This window comes from Leopardus geoffroyi, chromosome E1 (assembly GCF_018350155.1).
Source record: "Leopardus geoffroyi isolate Oge1 chromosome E1, O.geoffroyi_Oge1_pat1.0, whole genome shotgun sequence".
In the NCBI taxonomy this organism is placed as follows: Eukaryota; Metazoa; Chordata; class Mammalia; order Carnivora; family Felidae; genus Leopardus; species Leopardus geoffroyi.
The window spans coordinates 19172353-19189461 of record NC_059330.1 but is presented as its reverse complement, the minus strand read 5'-3'; the positions used below and the strand labels follow the sequence as shown (position 1 = coordinate 19189461).

The 17109-nt window shown below is 36.5% G+C and overlaps 1 protein-coding gene across 15 annotated transcripts in view; it reads right to left on the bottom strand.

The window, feature by feature from the left end:
* NF1 (neurofibromin 1) overlaps positions 1–17109 on the bottom strand; it is a 249817-nt gene that overhangs the window by 172076 nt on the left and 60632 nt on the right. For all 15 annotated transcript variants that reach the window (XM_045488002.1, XM_045488009.1, XM_045488003.1 and 12 more), the window contains exons 5-8: positions 12318–12424; positions 5048–5115; positions 4721–4796; positions 3860–4017 (exon numbers count right to left, since the gene is read on the bottom strand). In XM_045488002.1, coding sequence (XP_045343958.1) covers positions 3860–4017; positions 4721–4796; positions 5048–5115; positions 12318–12424 — 409 coding nt within the window. The remainder of the gene's footprint in view (positions 1–3859; positions 4018–4720; positions 4797–5047; positions 5116–12317; positions 12425–17109) is intronic.

Here is a 17109-nt window from a genome sequence, read left to right as displayed (position 1 = left end):
AACAGAACCACTCTGCATATAGTTTGCAGTCAACAATGTGTAAATAAAAGCCCAATCCAGTCTGCTAAGGGTTCTATTTGTTGTTTATTCTTTGCTTGCTTTATAATAAAGACCTAGGCGTCATTACCAACGATTAGGAGGAGTTCTGCCACGCTAACAGAGCATACTGCTACTTGAGGGCTAGGGGAGCTCAGACAGCTAAACTAAGCATTTCCCCCAGCATATTCACAGGGGACTTTCAAGCCCCTACAGCAGTTCTCGAGAACTACAGATCAGTTGTAAGTGCAGTTTTAAACATTTACATTAAATTCTGTACCCTAGAAAATGATATACATTCTACTCTGATGACCACAGGACACTTTTAAAGCAAATATCTACCACCATTCTCTAACCACAATTAAATTTTTTAAAATCTCCAAAAAAACTAACAATTTAGAACAATAAAACATTCTTCTAAATCAAATGTGGTATCATTCAGTAAGAGACTAACAGACAGTCTCATAAATTAATAAGAGACTAGTAAAAAAAAAGGGGGGGGGAGGGGGAATCAACAGACATGCAAAAGAAAACATGCAAATGACCTAGAAACAGAAACGATCCTGAACCTCACTAATGCAATGAATAAAATGAGATGCTCTTTTTTACCTCATTAAAGACTGAAAAACGTGTAGTCCTGGTGAGGATGCAGAAAAACAGGCATTCTAATTCATATTGGTGAAAATGTGACATGGTATAAATATTGGGAAATGTAAATCTAAAAATAACTATTAAAAATTTTAAATTCAGGGGCGCCTGGGTGGCGCAGTCAGTTAAGCGTCCGACTTCAGCCAGGTCACGATCTCGCGGTCCGTGAGTTCGAGCCCCGCGTCAGGCTCTGGGCTGATGGCTCAGAGCCTGGAGCCTGTTTCCGATTCTGTGTCTCCCTCTCTCTCTGCCCCTCCCCCGTTCATGCTCTGTCTCTCTCTGTCCCAAAAATAAATAAAAAACGTTGAAAAAAAAAAAATTAAAAAAAAAATTTTTTTAATTCAAATGTCCTTGACACAAAATCCCAGTTTTGGAATTCTAGTCTATAGAACTAAAAGCATCAGTTAACAAAATTATATGAACAAAGATACTTACTTAAGGATTAAATGTAAAGTCAAAAACCTGAAAAAAATCTAAGAATCCATCCATTCACCGTCAAATGGTTGAGTAAATGAGGCTCATCAGTGTAACAGAATATTATCCAACACTTAAAGGAATGTGTTAGATCTCTATCAACTATTTTGAGGAAGAGCCAAGATACACTCTAAGGTAAATAAAGCAAGCTGCAGAATGTGTATAAAATGATTTCATTTTGGGGCTCCTGACTGGCTCAGTCAGTGGAGCATGTGACTCTTGGTCTCAGGGTCATGAGTTCAAGCCCCACACTGGCTGTAGAAAGTACTTAAAGGGGAAAAAAAAAAAAAAATATATATATATATATATATGTGTGTGTGTGTGTGTGTGTGTGTGATTTCATTTTAAAATATAATCACCAGTCTATGCATGTATGTGTATTTTCATTTGAATGTTTTTATGAGCAAGTAGATATGAATGGAAGGATACGTATCAACCAACCATTGACACTGGTTAGCTCATAACTAATATGCCCAGGAAAGAGTGAGAATACATTAAAAAAATAAATAAATAATACATTTTTTTTAATCCAGAAAGATTTTAAAAATCTAAACTTTTTAACCTAGAAACGTACTAAGAAATATATAAAAGCCAATTTCAAAAATCTCAAATGCTCCAGATACAAAAGCCACATATTACATGATTCCATTTGTATGAAATGTCCAAAATAGGCAAATCCCATAGTGACAACAGACTTGTGGTCGCCAGAAGCTAGGGTGAGAGAGGAATAAGAAGTGATTGCTAACAGGTATAAGGCTTCTTTCTGGGATGATAGAAATGTTCTGGTGTTAGTGGTGATGGTTGCACAACTTTTTGTATATGCTAAAAACTACTGAATTGTAGGCTTTAAAAGAGTATATTTATGGTATGTAAATTTTATCTCAATATAACGAATAAGTAAAATCTTGGGTAGGAGCAGTCTGACCAAAAAAGCTAAGAGACAAAAAGACAGAGATGACTACAGACAAATTTTAAATACCTAAACAGCAAAAACCAAATGAAACAAACAAAAAACCATAAACGAAGTTTAAAAAGAGAAATTAAGTAAAAGTGTACAGACAACACACAACTTACAGGGTGCCTGGGTGGCTCAGTCATTAAGTATCTGACTTTGGCTCAGGTCATGATCTCATGGTTTGTGAGTTCGAGTCAGGTGAGACTCGAGCCCTGCTTCAGGTGAACACAAGCCCTGCTTTCTGGTGAGCCCCGCTTTCTCTCTCTCTCTCTCTCACTGACCCTCGCTCATTTGAGCCCTCTCTCTCTCTCTCAAAATAAGGTGAGATCGAGCCCTGCTTCAGGTGAACACAAGCCCTGCTTTCTGGTGAGCCCCGCTTTCTCTCTCTCTCTCTCTCACTGACCCTCGCTCATTTGAGCCCTCTCTCTCTCTCTCAAAATAAAAAAACACCTTACAAATCAATAAAGAACAAACAATTCAATAGAAAATGAGAAAGTCATGTAAGATACACAAATAAAGCAAACATCTGCAAAGATGTAGCTGTGATTATTCAAATATAAATTCACTTAAAAGTAGTACGGAATTTATAGTAGCTTTTTACCTCTATTTTCCCAATAAACAGAAATCCCCCAAAACTACTCTTCGGACATGCTCCAAAACAACCTAGCATGAAAAATGGTGTCCTCCCAATGGAAAACTGAGGACACAGACCTAAGTGGAGTACCATAGCATCAAAGACTAAAGGATTACCAAAGTTCGCTTATTTAGCCACCTAATGCATAAGTTCCCTACCTGGTATTTCTACAAAGTATTGAATCATTCAGCTGATTCTGAACATCTACATCCACAGGCAAGTCATGTGGGAGCCCAGTTTATGTTTACTCAGCTAAGAGTATTTCTCCCAAAGTGGCAAAAACAAAAAATGTATTACCAAAACAAATAAAATAAGATTAACACCCTGCTCTATTTTTTAAAAATTATAAGAGCCCCTTAAAATTAGCAGTTCTTATAGTACCAATTTCACTATAGATGGCATATGTGGCATCCTACCTTCCTCGTAAAATGCTATGAAAACTGTTTGAAAATATCTAAAATGAATTATTAGACAATTTCACTAGCACCAAGTAGGTACACACCTAAGTACATGCAAATAACACAACACAAAACCGATGAACTCTAACAGGGCAACCTGTGCAATGATTATTAGAAAAACTATGTTTAACACTGACAGAAGTATCAGTCTTCTCTGGTAAAAAAATGGAACTAAATAACTGTTTTATTTTTTTATTTTTTTCACGTTTATTTACTTTTGAGAAAGAGAGAGAGAGAGACAAAGTGTGAGCGGGTAAGGGTCAGAGAGAGAGAGAGAAAGGGAGCGGGTGAGAGGCAGAGAGACAGGGAGCTGTCAGCACAGAGCCTGATGCTAGGCTCAAACTCACAGACTGTGAGATCATGACCTGAGCCACAGTCAGAAGTTTAACCAACTTAGCCACCCAGGCACCCCACTAAAGAACTGCTTTAAATTTTTAATTGAGTGGGATCATTTATTTTCCCTCCAAATAAATTTAGGTATGAGTATGTCTCTGTCAAGGCCAGCGAACAAAGAGACCTAAAATGATCATAATTAGAAATGGTCCCCTGAAATGCGGTGCTTCCAGAATGCTAAGCCCAAAGCGATACATACACCTTAGTTAAAATAAGCTAGTTGACATCTGGACATAATAGAAATGATTTTGCCCTGCTCACCTTATTCATGTTGTTTTCATCAACCACATCCTTGGAGATATCTTGAATGATTTCTGGACACAAGATAAGGAGAATGATTTGCAGTGGCCAAACCGCTGCTTTACGCTTGGTGCTTTCGGCAAAACCATCCACCAAGTCAAACAGTTTTTCTGCACACTCTATGGGGAAATACAATTCAATGATATTACTAGATGAGAAGAAAATCTCTGGCATTAAATTAAAAGCCAGCACTAACCAAAAACCCCAATGCCACATTTTTAAAAGATAAACTTGGAAGTTCACGTAAACAATTAAATTCATTCAGGGAAGCAGACAAGAAATATTACATTGTCTGTATTAAAAGAGCTATCTTGATCCACCCTAGGAAAGGTCAAATGGCCAAACTTGTGTTTAGTCTCAACGCGCAGGGCCTTACGCAAAGTGCGATATACGCAAGAAACAAAGACTGGACAGCTTCCCAAAAGGAATCATCAAAGCTCTCCAGGAGTCTGTATTCTCTGCCTCACAGCTGTGTCTCAAGAATTCTAGGGAAGGATGTTACCACTTTATACACATCTCCCTAAATACAAAATAAAGCCTCAGCGCACAAAAAAGGGCTTTCTCTATAAAGAAGAGCCATCAAATATTCTATCCACAACTCTAATTAGAGATTAGGGCTTCATTCCAAACTTCTTTCACTATTTGCTCAAAGGAAAGGAAAAGGATTGAAGGTCATTTTGAAATATAAGAGAAAATACTATTTCCTATTTGATATCAGGGGACAAGATGTAAAAGCACCTTAACAAAAATGACCTTGAAAGTGGTAGGTTTTTACCTCATAAGTAAGAGTTTAAAACATGAGTAAGTCACTCTTATCCTTACCAGCCATATCAGTCTGTGGAATCTGGTACAGCTTTGTAAATTCATCTGGATAATTTTCTACCCAGTTCCAAAATGCCTACAAATAACAAAACATACGTTTTTATATGAAAGAGGGGATATTTTCATGGTACAGTAAATAAAATGTCCTACAACCTCAATTATATTACAAACTCTAATTTCCTTCATAAGAATACTGCAATGCATTCCTCCTAAATATTAACGTGGAACTACCACTGAAGTCATGACTTTTGACTCAAAATAGTAAAGACAGCAACATTTACAACCAAAATTTAACAAAACTTTAATGTCAAGGAGGTCATAACTTACTTTTTCCAGGCTATTTATAACTGCTAACTGTGCAACCTTCTTTAGGGCTTTAAATTTAAATGCTGTTTCTGGAAAAAAAAATTTTTTTTAATTAACTCTAAAATTAATCAGTTAACACAAATACAATTCAGAGCCACTAGTAAAGAAAAACAAAAACACCCAACACTCCTTTTACATACAAACTTTTGTTCCAGTATTATTTGTTTCTAGTATTCATTTATTTCTGAGAGAGAGAGGGAGCACATGCACATGAGGGGGAGGTATGGAGGGAGGTGAGGGAGGACAGAGGATCAGAAACCAGCTCTGTGCTGACAGCAGTGAGCCTGATGTGGGGCTGAAGCCCACAAACTGTGAGATCATGACCTGAGCTGAAGTCGGGCGCTTAACCAACTGAGACACCCAGGTGCCCCATGTTCCAGTATTATTTGAAAGCAATGTGAAGATAAAGACAATTAATATAAACCAAAAACGTCACTGGCTATGTCCACTGAAGACAAAATTCAATGAAAAGCAAATATGCCCTGAATTTCAAAGATTGCTTTTTTGTTTTTAATAACTGATTAAGTATAAAACACGTGTCATTGTAGAAAATTCAAAAACTACACAACAATCTAAGGGGAATTTAAAATATCATCCATGCTTCTACCATTCAGAATCACAGTTAACAGTCTGGTAAACTTTCTTCCATCCATTTTTGAGTGCATATGTAACACTAAAAGCTAAATCAAACCTGTTTTCTTCATTTCACATAGTATCCCAAATTTTTCCCGTATCGTTAATAATTCCTCATACATATATTTGACAATCTAAGTATGATAGTAACTATTACTTAACAGTTACAACGTGCCAGATATTTTCAATCTAATACACTTAATTCTTCTAAAATCTTAACGTTTTCAGATATTACAGATGAGCAAATTGTGTTTCTGAGGTTACAGATCTAATAAATTATTGAATTGGGTTTCGAAGCCATAGTCTGTCTTTCAGGATATTTAAGTCAATGGTTAAAGTTATTTAAACGTTTTCCAATTATATGTTTAAGGTATTTCCAATACTGGGGCACCTGGGTAGCTCAGTCGGTTAAGTGTCTGACTCGAGGCTTGGTCATGACCCCAGGGTCATGGGATTGAGCCCGCGTTAGGCCTCATGCTGAGCGTGGAGACTACTTGGGATTCTCTTTCTCCCCCTCTGCTCCTTCCCCACTTGCACACACGCTCTCTCTCAAAAAAAAAAAAAAAAAAAAAAAAAAAAAAAAAAAAAAAAATTAAAAATAAAAAAAAGATATTTCCAATATCTCACTATTATAAATAACACTAATAACACTTTTTTTTTTTAATTTGAGAGAGAGAGAGAGAGAGAGAGCACGAGCGGGGTAGAGGGGCAGAGGGAGAAAGAGAATCCTAAGCAGGCTCCACACCCAGCAAGGAGCCCGTCACAGGGGCCCAAGTCCACGACCCCTAGGATGGACCTGAGCTGAAACCAAGTCAGGCACCGAACCGACTGAGCCACCCAGGCACCCCAATAAACACTTTATGTCCAAATCTTTTCCATATTAATTTTTTTTTTTTTAGGATAAGATCTAGAAGTAGAACTGCCTGGTTGAGGAGATGAATATTTTTTAAGACTCTTGATAAATACTGCCAACCTGTCACTTGCACATCCTTTTCATCATTTAACATATTTGTTTTTATTTTGCTCAAGTGATTGTTCAAAACAGTAGACTGCATTTTTAAAATAAGACTAAACATTTCTGCATATGAATATCTTAGATACTTTCTCTTCCATCAGTATGTTGTCCACATCTACAAAAAGATTTATACAGGGAAAAGATGAGCCTTCTATAAACTATTTTACTGGTAACAGTCCCTTGGCAGAGAATTCCGCCTATGGACTTTGTTTTAATTGAGGTATAATTGACAAACAACATTATACTAGTTTTAGGTATACAACATAATGATTCAGTATTTGTATATACTGTAAAATGGTCACAAGTCTAGTTAACATCCCTCACCATACATACACAATTTTTTTCTTGTGATGAGAACTTTTAAGATCTACTCTCTTAGCAACCTTCAAATATGCAATTAACTACAGTCACCGTGCTGTACATTACATCCCCATGACTTTGTATTTTATAACTGGAAGTTTGTACTTTTTGACCACCTTAAATCATTTTGCCCGTCACCCCCACCTTTTCCCCCACTTCTGGCAGCCACCAATCTTAATCTGTTCTCTGTATCTATGAATTTGGTTGTTTTTGGTTTTGTTTTTTTTTTTTTAAAGATTCCACATATAATGAGACTGTACGGTATTTGTCTTTCTCTTAGCATAATTCCCTTAGGGTCCATTCGTGTTGTCACAAATGGTAAGATTTCCTTCTTTTTTATGGCTGAATAACATTCAATTTCAATATATATAATATATATATTCCACCTTATATATTATATGTGTAACATATGTAAACATTTTTATATTTTATATATAAATATAAAAGTATATTTTACATATTTATATATACAATATTTTATATAAATATAAACATATGTACATTTTAAATATATACATACATATATATGTACACACACATATATCTTCTTCATCAATTCATCAGTCAATGGATACTTATTTTATTATTTCTTTGGATAAATAACCAGAAGCAGAATTGCTGGATCATATGGTAGTTCTACCTTGAACTTTCTGAGGCACCTCCATACTGTTTTGCATGGCAGCTGCACTGACTTCCCTTCCCACCCACAGTGTACAAGGATTTCCTCTTCACATCCTCACCAACACTGACTATTTCTTGTTGTTCTGATAAAAGCCATTCTAAGAGATGTGAGGAGATATCTCAGCGTGGTTTTGATTTGCATTTTCCTGATACTAGTGATGCTGAACATCCTTTCATGTACCTGTTAGCCACCTATACGTCTTCTTTACAAAAACATCTATTCAGGTCCTTGGCCCACTTTTTAATTACATTTTTTTTGTTATTGAGTTGAATGAGTTCTTTACATATTTTGTATATTAACTTTTCCCAGTATACAATTTGCAAATATTTTTCTCCCATTCAGTAGGTTGCCTTTTCATTTTGTTGCTGTTTCCTCTGCTGTACAGAAGCTTTTAATCTGGTGTAGTCTCTCTTGTTTATTTTTGTTTTTGTTGCCCCTTATGGACTTTTAATGAAGGGACACAGGTACTTACCATATTTACATAAGTATATTTCTAAGATAGAGATGAGTCTTCAAGTAATAAAACTGTGTATATAATTTAAAGGTCGTATTTTCCTGGACTTGCGAATGAGTGACTTACTCTCTAAGTCAGTTTTAAAATGCATCCCTCCAACTTTCTTTGCTCTTGCTCTCCTCTGATTTCCAGATGATGGCAGTAGACTTCACAGTACTCTTGAGCCTTTTTGCCTTCCAAGTTCGTTAACCTTACTTTTATGACAGCTTGAATGTGTTGTACACAGTAGTCTAGTCTCAATTCCAATGTATATATCTTTTTTTTTTAATTTTTTTTATGTTTACTTATTTTGAGAGACAGAGAGAGAGAGAGAGAGAGAGAGAGAGAGAGAGAGAGAGAGTGTCAAAGTACAAATGGGGGAGGGGCAGAGAGAGAAGGCGACACAAAATCCGAAGCAGGCTCCAGGCTATGAACAGTCAGCAAAGAACCCGACGCGGGGCTTGAACTCACGAACTGTGAGATCATGACTTGAGCCGAAGTCGGCCGCTTAACTGACTGAGCCACCCAGGTGCCCCTGTATATGTCTTATTACTCTAGTTCTACAAATTTCTGACTGGACAGCCTACCCACACCTCAAAGTCAATAAATTTCAATCTAAATTTGTCATTTTCCTGGCTACCTTCCATGCTGCCATCAACCTCTCCTCTCCTTTCTTGCTTTAATCAGCTTGTTCTGCAATACTTGGTGATACTTCTCTTTAACCCCATGTATCTAAATTAATCACCAAATGCCAGGTGATGTATTTTATGTATTGTGTGTACTCTACTTCCCAAATACCATTATCAAATTGATCCCCCACCCTATCCCATTCCATCCAGACCTGCATTACCTTCATTTCTCACTCACATTTCTTCCTCACTCATATGACCAAGTCCCAAAAGCTCATACAACCTTCTACCAAGGCATCCTGCCAATTTCAAGCAAAGTGGTATATCTAAAATAAAAGCTTGATCCCACCTTAAACCTTTTTTTCCATCATTTCCCATGGCCATTAAAATAAAGTCACATAATCCATAAGCACAATGGTGTAACACTTGGCTCTAGAAATGAGCAGATGTGAAATGAATCTAACCCTGCCACTCACTAGCTGTCTGACCTTGGAAATGTTACTTAAGCCTCAATTTCCTCATCTACAAAGGGGATGATAATACTATCTGCTTCATAGGGTCACCGTAAGCATTGATGACAAAAGGCATTAAACTGCATAGGATGATATGCGGCCCGTGCTGAACATGGAATAAACATCACCATGCCTTTATTAATACGATCTGGCCTACTCTTACACCTCCCTATCTTGCGCTTTTCCTCTTAACAGCTCCCACCCCCAAACACATACCTCTTCCCTCATGTTATGCGCACCCTATTTGTGTTTGGCGCATTACTTTGCAAATACTTTGATAATGTATTTCCCTCATAAACCAGGTCATGAGCTCCATACAGACAGATGTTTTATTAATCTTTGTAAACCTAGCACTTAGCATGGTTTCTTGCACACAATTTCTCAACAAATGCTATTGGAGTGAATTTAAAACACATTACTAGGGGCGCCTGGGTGGCTCAGTCAGTTAAGTGTCTGACTTCGGTTCTGGTCATGATCTCAAGGTTCATGGGTTCGAGCCCCACATCAGGCTCCACGCTGACAGCTCACAGCCTGTAGCCTGTAGCCTGTTTTGGATTCTGTGTCTCCATCTCTCTCTGCCCCTCCCCAGCTCGCACTCTCTCTCTCTCTCTCTCTCTCTCTCTCTCTCTCAAAAATAAACACTAAAAAAACAGAACAAAAAAAAAAAAACACATTACTAATTTTACTATTCATATTACAGGAAGTTTCCAGTCCTTTCACCATTGTCACCTAGAGCCATCTTTTGCTGGCCTATTTAACATCGGTTGTTTTTTTTTTTTATAGTTTACACATTTATCAGTTAAACACTAAATTTATGTTCATGAGGGGGCTGTATTCCAATGGGGATGACTTACCACAATAAAAAGAGTCATTTATTCACACAATTAGTTTCTCTTATTTGAATATGGAGAACCATTTAAATTAATTATTACAGATTAAACATCTCTATGAAACCTGAGGTTTTAAACAAATACCTACTCCTGGACAACTAGATCTAGATTTCTTTTTTTTTTTAATTTTTTTAATAAAGTTTATTCATTTCTTTTGAGAGAAATAATGCACATGCACACACACAAGTGGGGGAGGGGCAGAGAGAGGGAGAGGGAGAAAGGAGAGAGAGGGGGAAAAAGGAGAGGGGGAAAAAGGAGAGGGAGAAGGGAGAGGGAGAAGGGAGAGGGAGAAGGGAGAGGGAGAGAGAACGAACTCCAAGCAGGCTCCATGCTATCAGCACAGAGCCCCACTTGGGGCTTGAACTCACAAACCACGAGATCATGACCTGTGCCGAAGTTGGATACTTAACCAACTGAGCCACCCAGTTGTCCCCTAGATTTATTTCTGAAATGTCCCTAAACAGTTATAAAAAACCACAAAACCACATATACTTCTGAAATTTTATATGGAAAGAAAATCTCTAAATTTTATCATCCTTAACTTCTTAATGCTTACTGATAGATACTAAGATCTTAAAATTTCAACTGTGAATTGATTTGTGGTTTATTATAGTCTAAAACAACTGCTATCCACTTAACATAATAGCTAAAATGATCCATTTTTCTTTCTTTATTAAAGTTACTGAAAGTGATTTAATTGTTGCTTGGTTTTATAATAGTAATGATCTAAAATTGGTAATAGAGATAGAACAGAGCCTTATGGTATTGATCTATATAGATATAGCCGTTTTAAATCTCTGGTGAACCAGTTATTGAGTTTAAAACAAATGTTAAGAAAACTATCACTGGGGCGCCTAGGTGGCTCAGTGGTTTGAGCACCCGACTTTGGCTCAGGTCTTGATCTCAGTTCATGGGTTGGAGTCCCACGTCAGGCTCTGTGCTGGACCCTGCTTCAGATTCTGTGTCTCACTCTCTCTCTGCCCCTCCCCAACTTGTGCTCTCTGTCTCTCAAAAAAAAAAAAAAAAAAAGAAAAAATTACAAAGTGTTTTGATAATGACACTGCAGAACTGTTGAGGTTTTCAAAGTTAATATAACTAAATCTTCTTTTATGTCAGACACTAGAAACATTTTTCATAATTCCTTAAACAATACACAAAGTAAAATTAAAAAGTTGAATCATATACTATAAAGTTTCGCATTTAAATTAGGATTCAATATCACAGAAAACTAAAAACAATTTGTGTGAAATGAATTTAGGTATTTATACTCAGTTTATTAATAATGCTCACTGATATTTGACTTATATTAACTTTCAGGTTTCCCACAAAAATTCTCTCAATTCCTTGTGACTGTTTATTTTCATCAACAGAATCACACAAAGCATTGCCCAAAGCTTCAAAATCACATATTAAGCATTGTAATATCCCCATGGATATAACTTCAGATGTAAGCCTCAGGGACTATAACTGAAATGTGCAAGGAAGCAAAAGGCACTGGAAAGATAAGAGACTTGATAATGCTATAAAGTCAGAAAGTCATTAAAAGATCTGAAAACACAAATGTCAGAAATGAGATTCCTGATGCAATTCTTCCTCTTGTCATAAGATCACAATCTTCTGGTTCCATTCTGTAATGACACTTTGATATCCTGCTAAACTACCTGCTTTTAGCACTATAACAGCTAAACAGGTAATTTCGATAACCTATGGCTATCCTTAAGTAACGAAATTCTAGAAAAATTAAGTAACAGCACCTTTATGCTCTCTTTGTTAAAGCAAAAATTATGGTTGAACAAAACTTTCCATTGCCAAGAATTAAGATACTCATTTTTTTTTGTTTTCAAAGGCTCAAAAATTTTTGAACCATTAAGCATTATTGTCCATTTCACAAGGATATGTGCATTATCAAATCCACTTTGATGTTCCAGTTCAACACAGTTAGTACAAAAAACCTGTACATTCAAAACACTGGCTTTTCACCGACAGTGTTTAGTTTCAGATATACATCTACACTTACCCTTTAGGAGTCGTTTTAATTTTGCACAATCCACATTGATATACTGTAACAATTCTATATCATGAACATCAACATTGTCTTCTGAACAAACAGTCAATTCCTGTAACCTGAAAAGTAAAAACCAAAAATAATTTATCTTAGGGAAAGTCTAAAACTCTGAACTGAACAGATTCTTCTCACCCCAATGATAAATTTGTAAGAGAAAATATACATACAAAAATAAGACAACAAATAGTTTTTTTTTTTTTTAATATTTAGTTATTTTTGAGAGAGAGAGAGAGAGAGAGACAGAGCGTGAGCAGGGACAGGGCAGAGAGAGAGGGACACAGAACTGGAAGCAGGCTCCAGGCTCTAAGCTGTCAGCACAGAACCCGATGCGGGGTTCAAACCCACAAGCCATGAGATCATGACCTGAGCTGAAGTCAGACATCAACCAACTGAGCCACCCAGGCACCCCAACATTAAATATTTCTTATAAAATTTAAAGGTACATAATTAATTCAAGGGATATGATGAAAGAAACCATAGGCTTCACTGTGTATATACCAAACCAAATCACCACATTGTATACCTTAAATACATATAATTTTTATTTTTAAAAAAATCATAGCATGTGGATAACTGGTAAAGCAAAGATGCCTAGGTATTTGCAATACTATTCTCTGTGTTATGTGTATTTTTGAAATTTTTCTTTAACAAAAAAATTTTTTAATTCAAATTTTAAATTATAAAATAAATTTTATTAACTTCTGATCACATCAGCTAAACTTCAGAAACATGAATGGCACTATCAACAATAGCGAAATATGTAGAGCCCAAATGTCCATCGATGGATGAATGGATAAAGAAGATGTGGTGTGTGTGTGTGTATAAACATACATATACGTATGTATACATATATATGTATACACACATATGTATGTATACATATGTATGTATGTATATATGTATACATACATATATATGTATGTATATATACACACACACATATATATACACATGCATACATACATACATACATACATACAACAGAGTATTACTCAGCAATCATAATGAAATCTTACCATTCACAACTATGTGGATGGAACTAGAGGGTATTATGCTAAGTGAAATTTGTCAGAGAAAGACAAATATCATATGACTTCACTCATATGAGGACTTTAAGAGACAGAACAGATGAACATAAGGGAAGGGAAACAAAAATAACATAAAAACTGGGAGGGGGACAAAACAGAAGAGACTCATAAATACGGAGAACAAATAGAGGGTTACTGGAGGGGGGTGTGGGAGGGGGGATGGGCTAAATGGGGAAGGGGCATTAAGGAATCTACTCCTGAAATCATTGCTGCACTATATGCTAACTACCTTGGATATAAATTTTTAAAAAAATAAATTAAAATTTTAAAAAAGAAACATGAATGATATTTTACCTACATTTATAAGATACATTTACTTTGTATTGAAAAAATGAGTAAGCCTTTAGTCCTTGTAATTTTCACAATCTGTGTGTGTATTTATGTGATTATTTGATTAATGTCCCTCCTTCACGAACTTATTCCTATAAAGGCAAGAATCTTTCTACATCCCCAAAATTTCCCTTAAATATGAAGTTATCACAAATGTAGAAAAGTTTAACACTCAACAAATATAAATATTTTTTAACTGATAAAAAAAATCGCATAAGTCTTAATAAAAATTTCTCCTCCATTTTTCACTAACAACCACAGAAGTCAGCTTTTCAAAAGTTGACATTGTTAATCTATTGAATTGTGCTCCCTAATGAGGCATATTCATTATTTCAATTAATAGATATCAAAATGTAAGCAGATAAATGGGAATTACTAATGTTTGTAACTGCAGGGAGATGGTGAAAAAGCACAAATACTACAAAATCTTATTTATAATATTAACTGGGATTGTAACCATTTTAATGCAATCTTAAACTGGCATTACTCACCATACTAAACCTTCAGTTGCTAAATATAAAATCAATTGATTCCTTCCTTCGCAAATTCCTCTTGCACTCACTTTAGTCTGCAGATGTATAGCTAACATTAAAACTATTCCAAGCACTTACACTAACGCTCTTCATATCATCAGGGTGAGAAAAGCTTAGCAGTTCACACTGGGAATAAGAGGGTCCTCAATACTGATTTACATGCTAAAAATTCCACGGCTGCTGCAAAGAGTCTAGGAAATAAGGAATAGGATTCCTTAGGAAACACAAATTAATAAATCAGCAACACCAACTTTTGAAAAGCTGACTCTTGTGGTTATTTGTGAAAAATGGAAGAAAAGTTTAATTCTTTATACAGCCCCGTATTTCCATAGGAAAGGGGTGTTTTCTGAAGCTTAACTGTCATTTCTGAAACACAGAAATCAAAGGGTAGTTTGAGCAAAAGAAGTGAAATGGAAAACTTACCATTAAAGCATCCAGAAAGACCAGATAAACTGAATAACAACAAAAAAGATATTTAAAGTATATAGAAATAAAAGAGGGGCACCTGGGTATCTCAGTCAGATAAGCATCCAACTTTGGCTCAGGTCATGACCTCACAGTTCTGGAGTTCAAGCTGACAGCTTGGAGTCTGGAGCCTACTTCAGATTCGGTGTCTCCCTTGCTCTTTGCCCCTCCCCCACTCATGTTCTCGTTCTCTCTCTCTCTCTCAAAAACAACTAAATTTTAAAAATTTAAAATTGGGGCCCCTGGTGGCTCAGTTAGTTAAGCGTCCAATTTCGGCTCAGGTCATTAACCCAGGGTTCATGGGTTCCAGCCTCGTATCGAGCTCTATGCTGACAACTCAGAGCCTGGAGCCTGCTTCAGATTCTGTCTCCCTCTCTCTCTGCCCTTCTCCCACTCATGCTGTCTCTCTCTCTCTCAAAAATAAACATAAAAATTAAAAAATATATAAATTAAATATATAGAAATTAATGAAAACAACCCCCCCCCCACCCCAACCACCACCCATCCACCCAGGTCCAGAAATGAAGAGGAAAATGAAAACCAGAGATGATTTTGAAGACATGGTCTTATCTTGCAACAAAGGAAGCACAAAGGTGGGCAGGCTTTTTCCTCTCCTTACCCTAGGGGTTTTGGTCTAACATCTACATGGGACTGAATACAAAACCTTATACCTTAATAGTGCAGGGAGTAGAACTGGGGTCCTGGAAAAAACAAAAGACTAGCAAGAACTATGCACTTCCTTAAAAGAGGGTTGCACAGAGAGAGTCAAAGAATGAAGGAAGGGTGGAAGGGGGAAAAAAATAATCTACCAGCACAAGATGTCTATCTGCTCTGGCTAAGTTTTGGGTAGGGGAAAAAGTCACCCAGGGCTGTTACCTGATAAGGGTTTGAGGTCCACATTTATACTATCAATACAATCCAGGGATGAGAAATTAACCAAAAAAATAAGTCCAGAGCTGGGTACTTGGCAAAAACAAATGTAAATGCAAAAACCATCACTAGGACACTCCCAGGAGTGTCAGTGTTCAGTCAGTTAAGCATCTGACTTCAGCTCAGGTCATGATCTCACAGTTCATGAGTTCGAGCCCCACATCAGACTCTCTGCTATGAGCACAGTGCCCGCTTTGTATCCTCTGTCCCCCCCCCCCACCCACCCACTCCTTCCCCACTCATTCTCTCTCTCTAAATAAATAAACTTTAAAAAAAATCACTGAATCTTCTGATTCTGGTGGTTTGTCAAATCAGATATTCCACAGGACCCTCCCACTACAAAACAATTAGATCTATTACGAGTGTGCAACAATTCTGTGGAGAAAGCAGCTGATCTTCTACATCAAAGAGTATTATGAGCCACAGAACATGTATATACTTCAGCAGAATAATAAACTTAAGATCTGTAGTCCATATTCCCCTAAAAAAATCAAAGGACAGAAATATCAAAAGCTAGGGGCACCTGGGTAGCTCAGTTGGTTAAGGGTTCAGACTCAATTTCAGCTCAGGTCATGATCTAAAGCCCTGCATCACTCTCTGCACTGACAGTGAGGAGCCTGCTGGGGATTCTCTCTCTCCCTCTCTCTCTGCCTCTCCTCTCCTCCAGTCTTTCGCGCTCTCTCAAAATAAATAAACAAACATTAAAAAAAAGAAAAAAGAAATATCAAAAGCTAATGTTAAGCCTAAAAGAGAAACATCTGTGGACAGGCAGAATAGTCAAACAAATGTTCATGATATTGGTCCATTTAATTTATATGACATATAAACTCAATCTTCAGAAAGAAACTGCCATTCTAGTCACTTGCGTATTTTAAGCCACCTAATCCTATGACAGCAATGTCATAAGATATCTGTATCTAAATTAAACCATCAGAATGGTCTTTTAGGTGAGTGGTCTTCTAACAAGATCATCTCCTATGTCTGGCACAAGCTAAATTAAACAGCAAACGCAGTCGTCTGAGACATGTATTTCACAGATCCCATTTCTGAGCAGTCTGCCCCCTGAAAGCTAAAGAAACTGGCTTATTTTGGAGACATTTAACTTCTCTTCTGGAAACTGTGAACTAGGTTTGGAAAATACACAAAAGCATATTTACATGTGTTACATATTTACATGTGCTAATGCTGCAAAATCCTATAAAATGAAACCTTTGGGTGACTAGAAAATTTCTCAAGTTTTTAAAAGGTGGCATATTTGCTGTGCTTTATAAAGCAACTCATACTTGGATATGCTAAAAACATTTTATTCTTTTGATAATTTTCTACCTTCAATGTAAGATTATTTCAAATAATAAGCTGGTACAGTCATCATTTAAACAAAGAAGGGGTTTTGTTTTC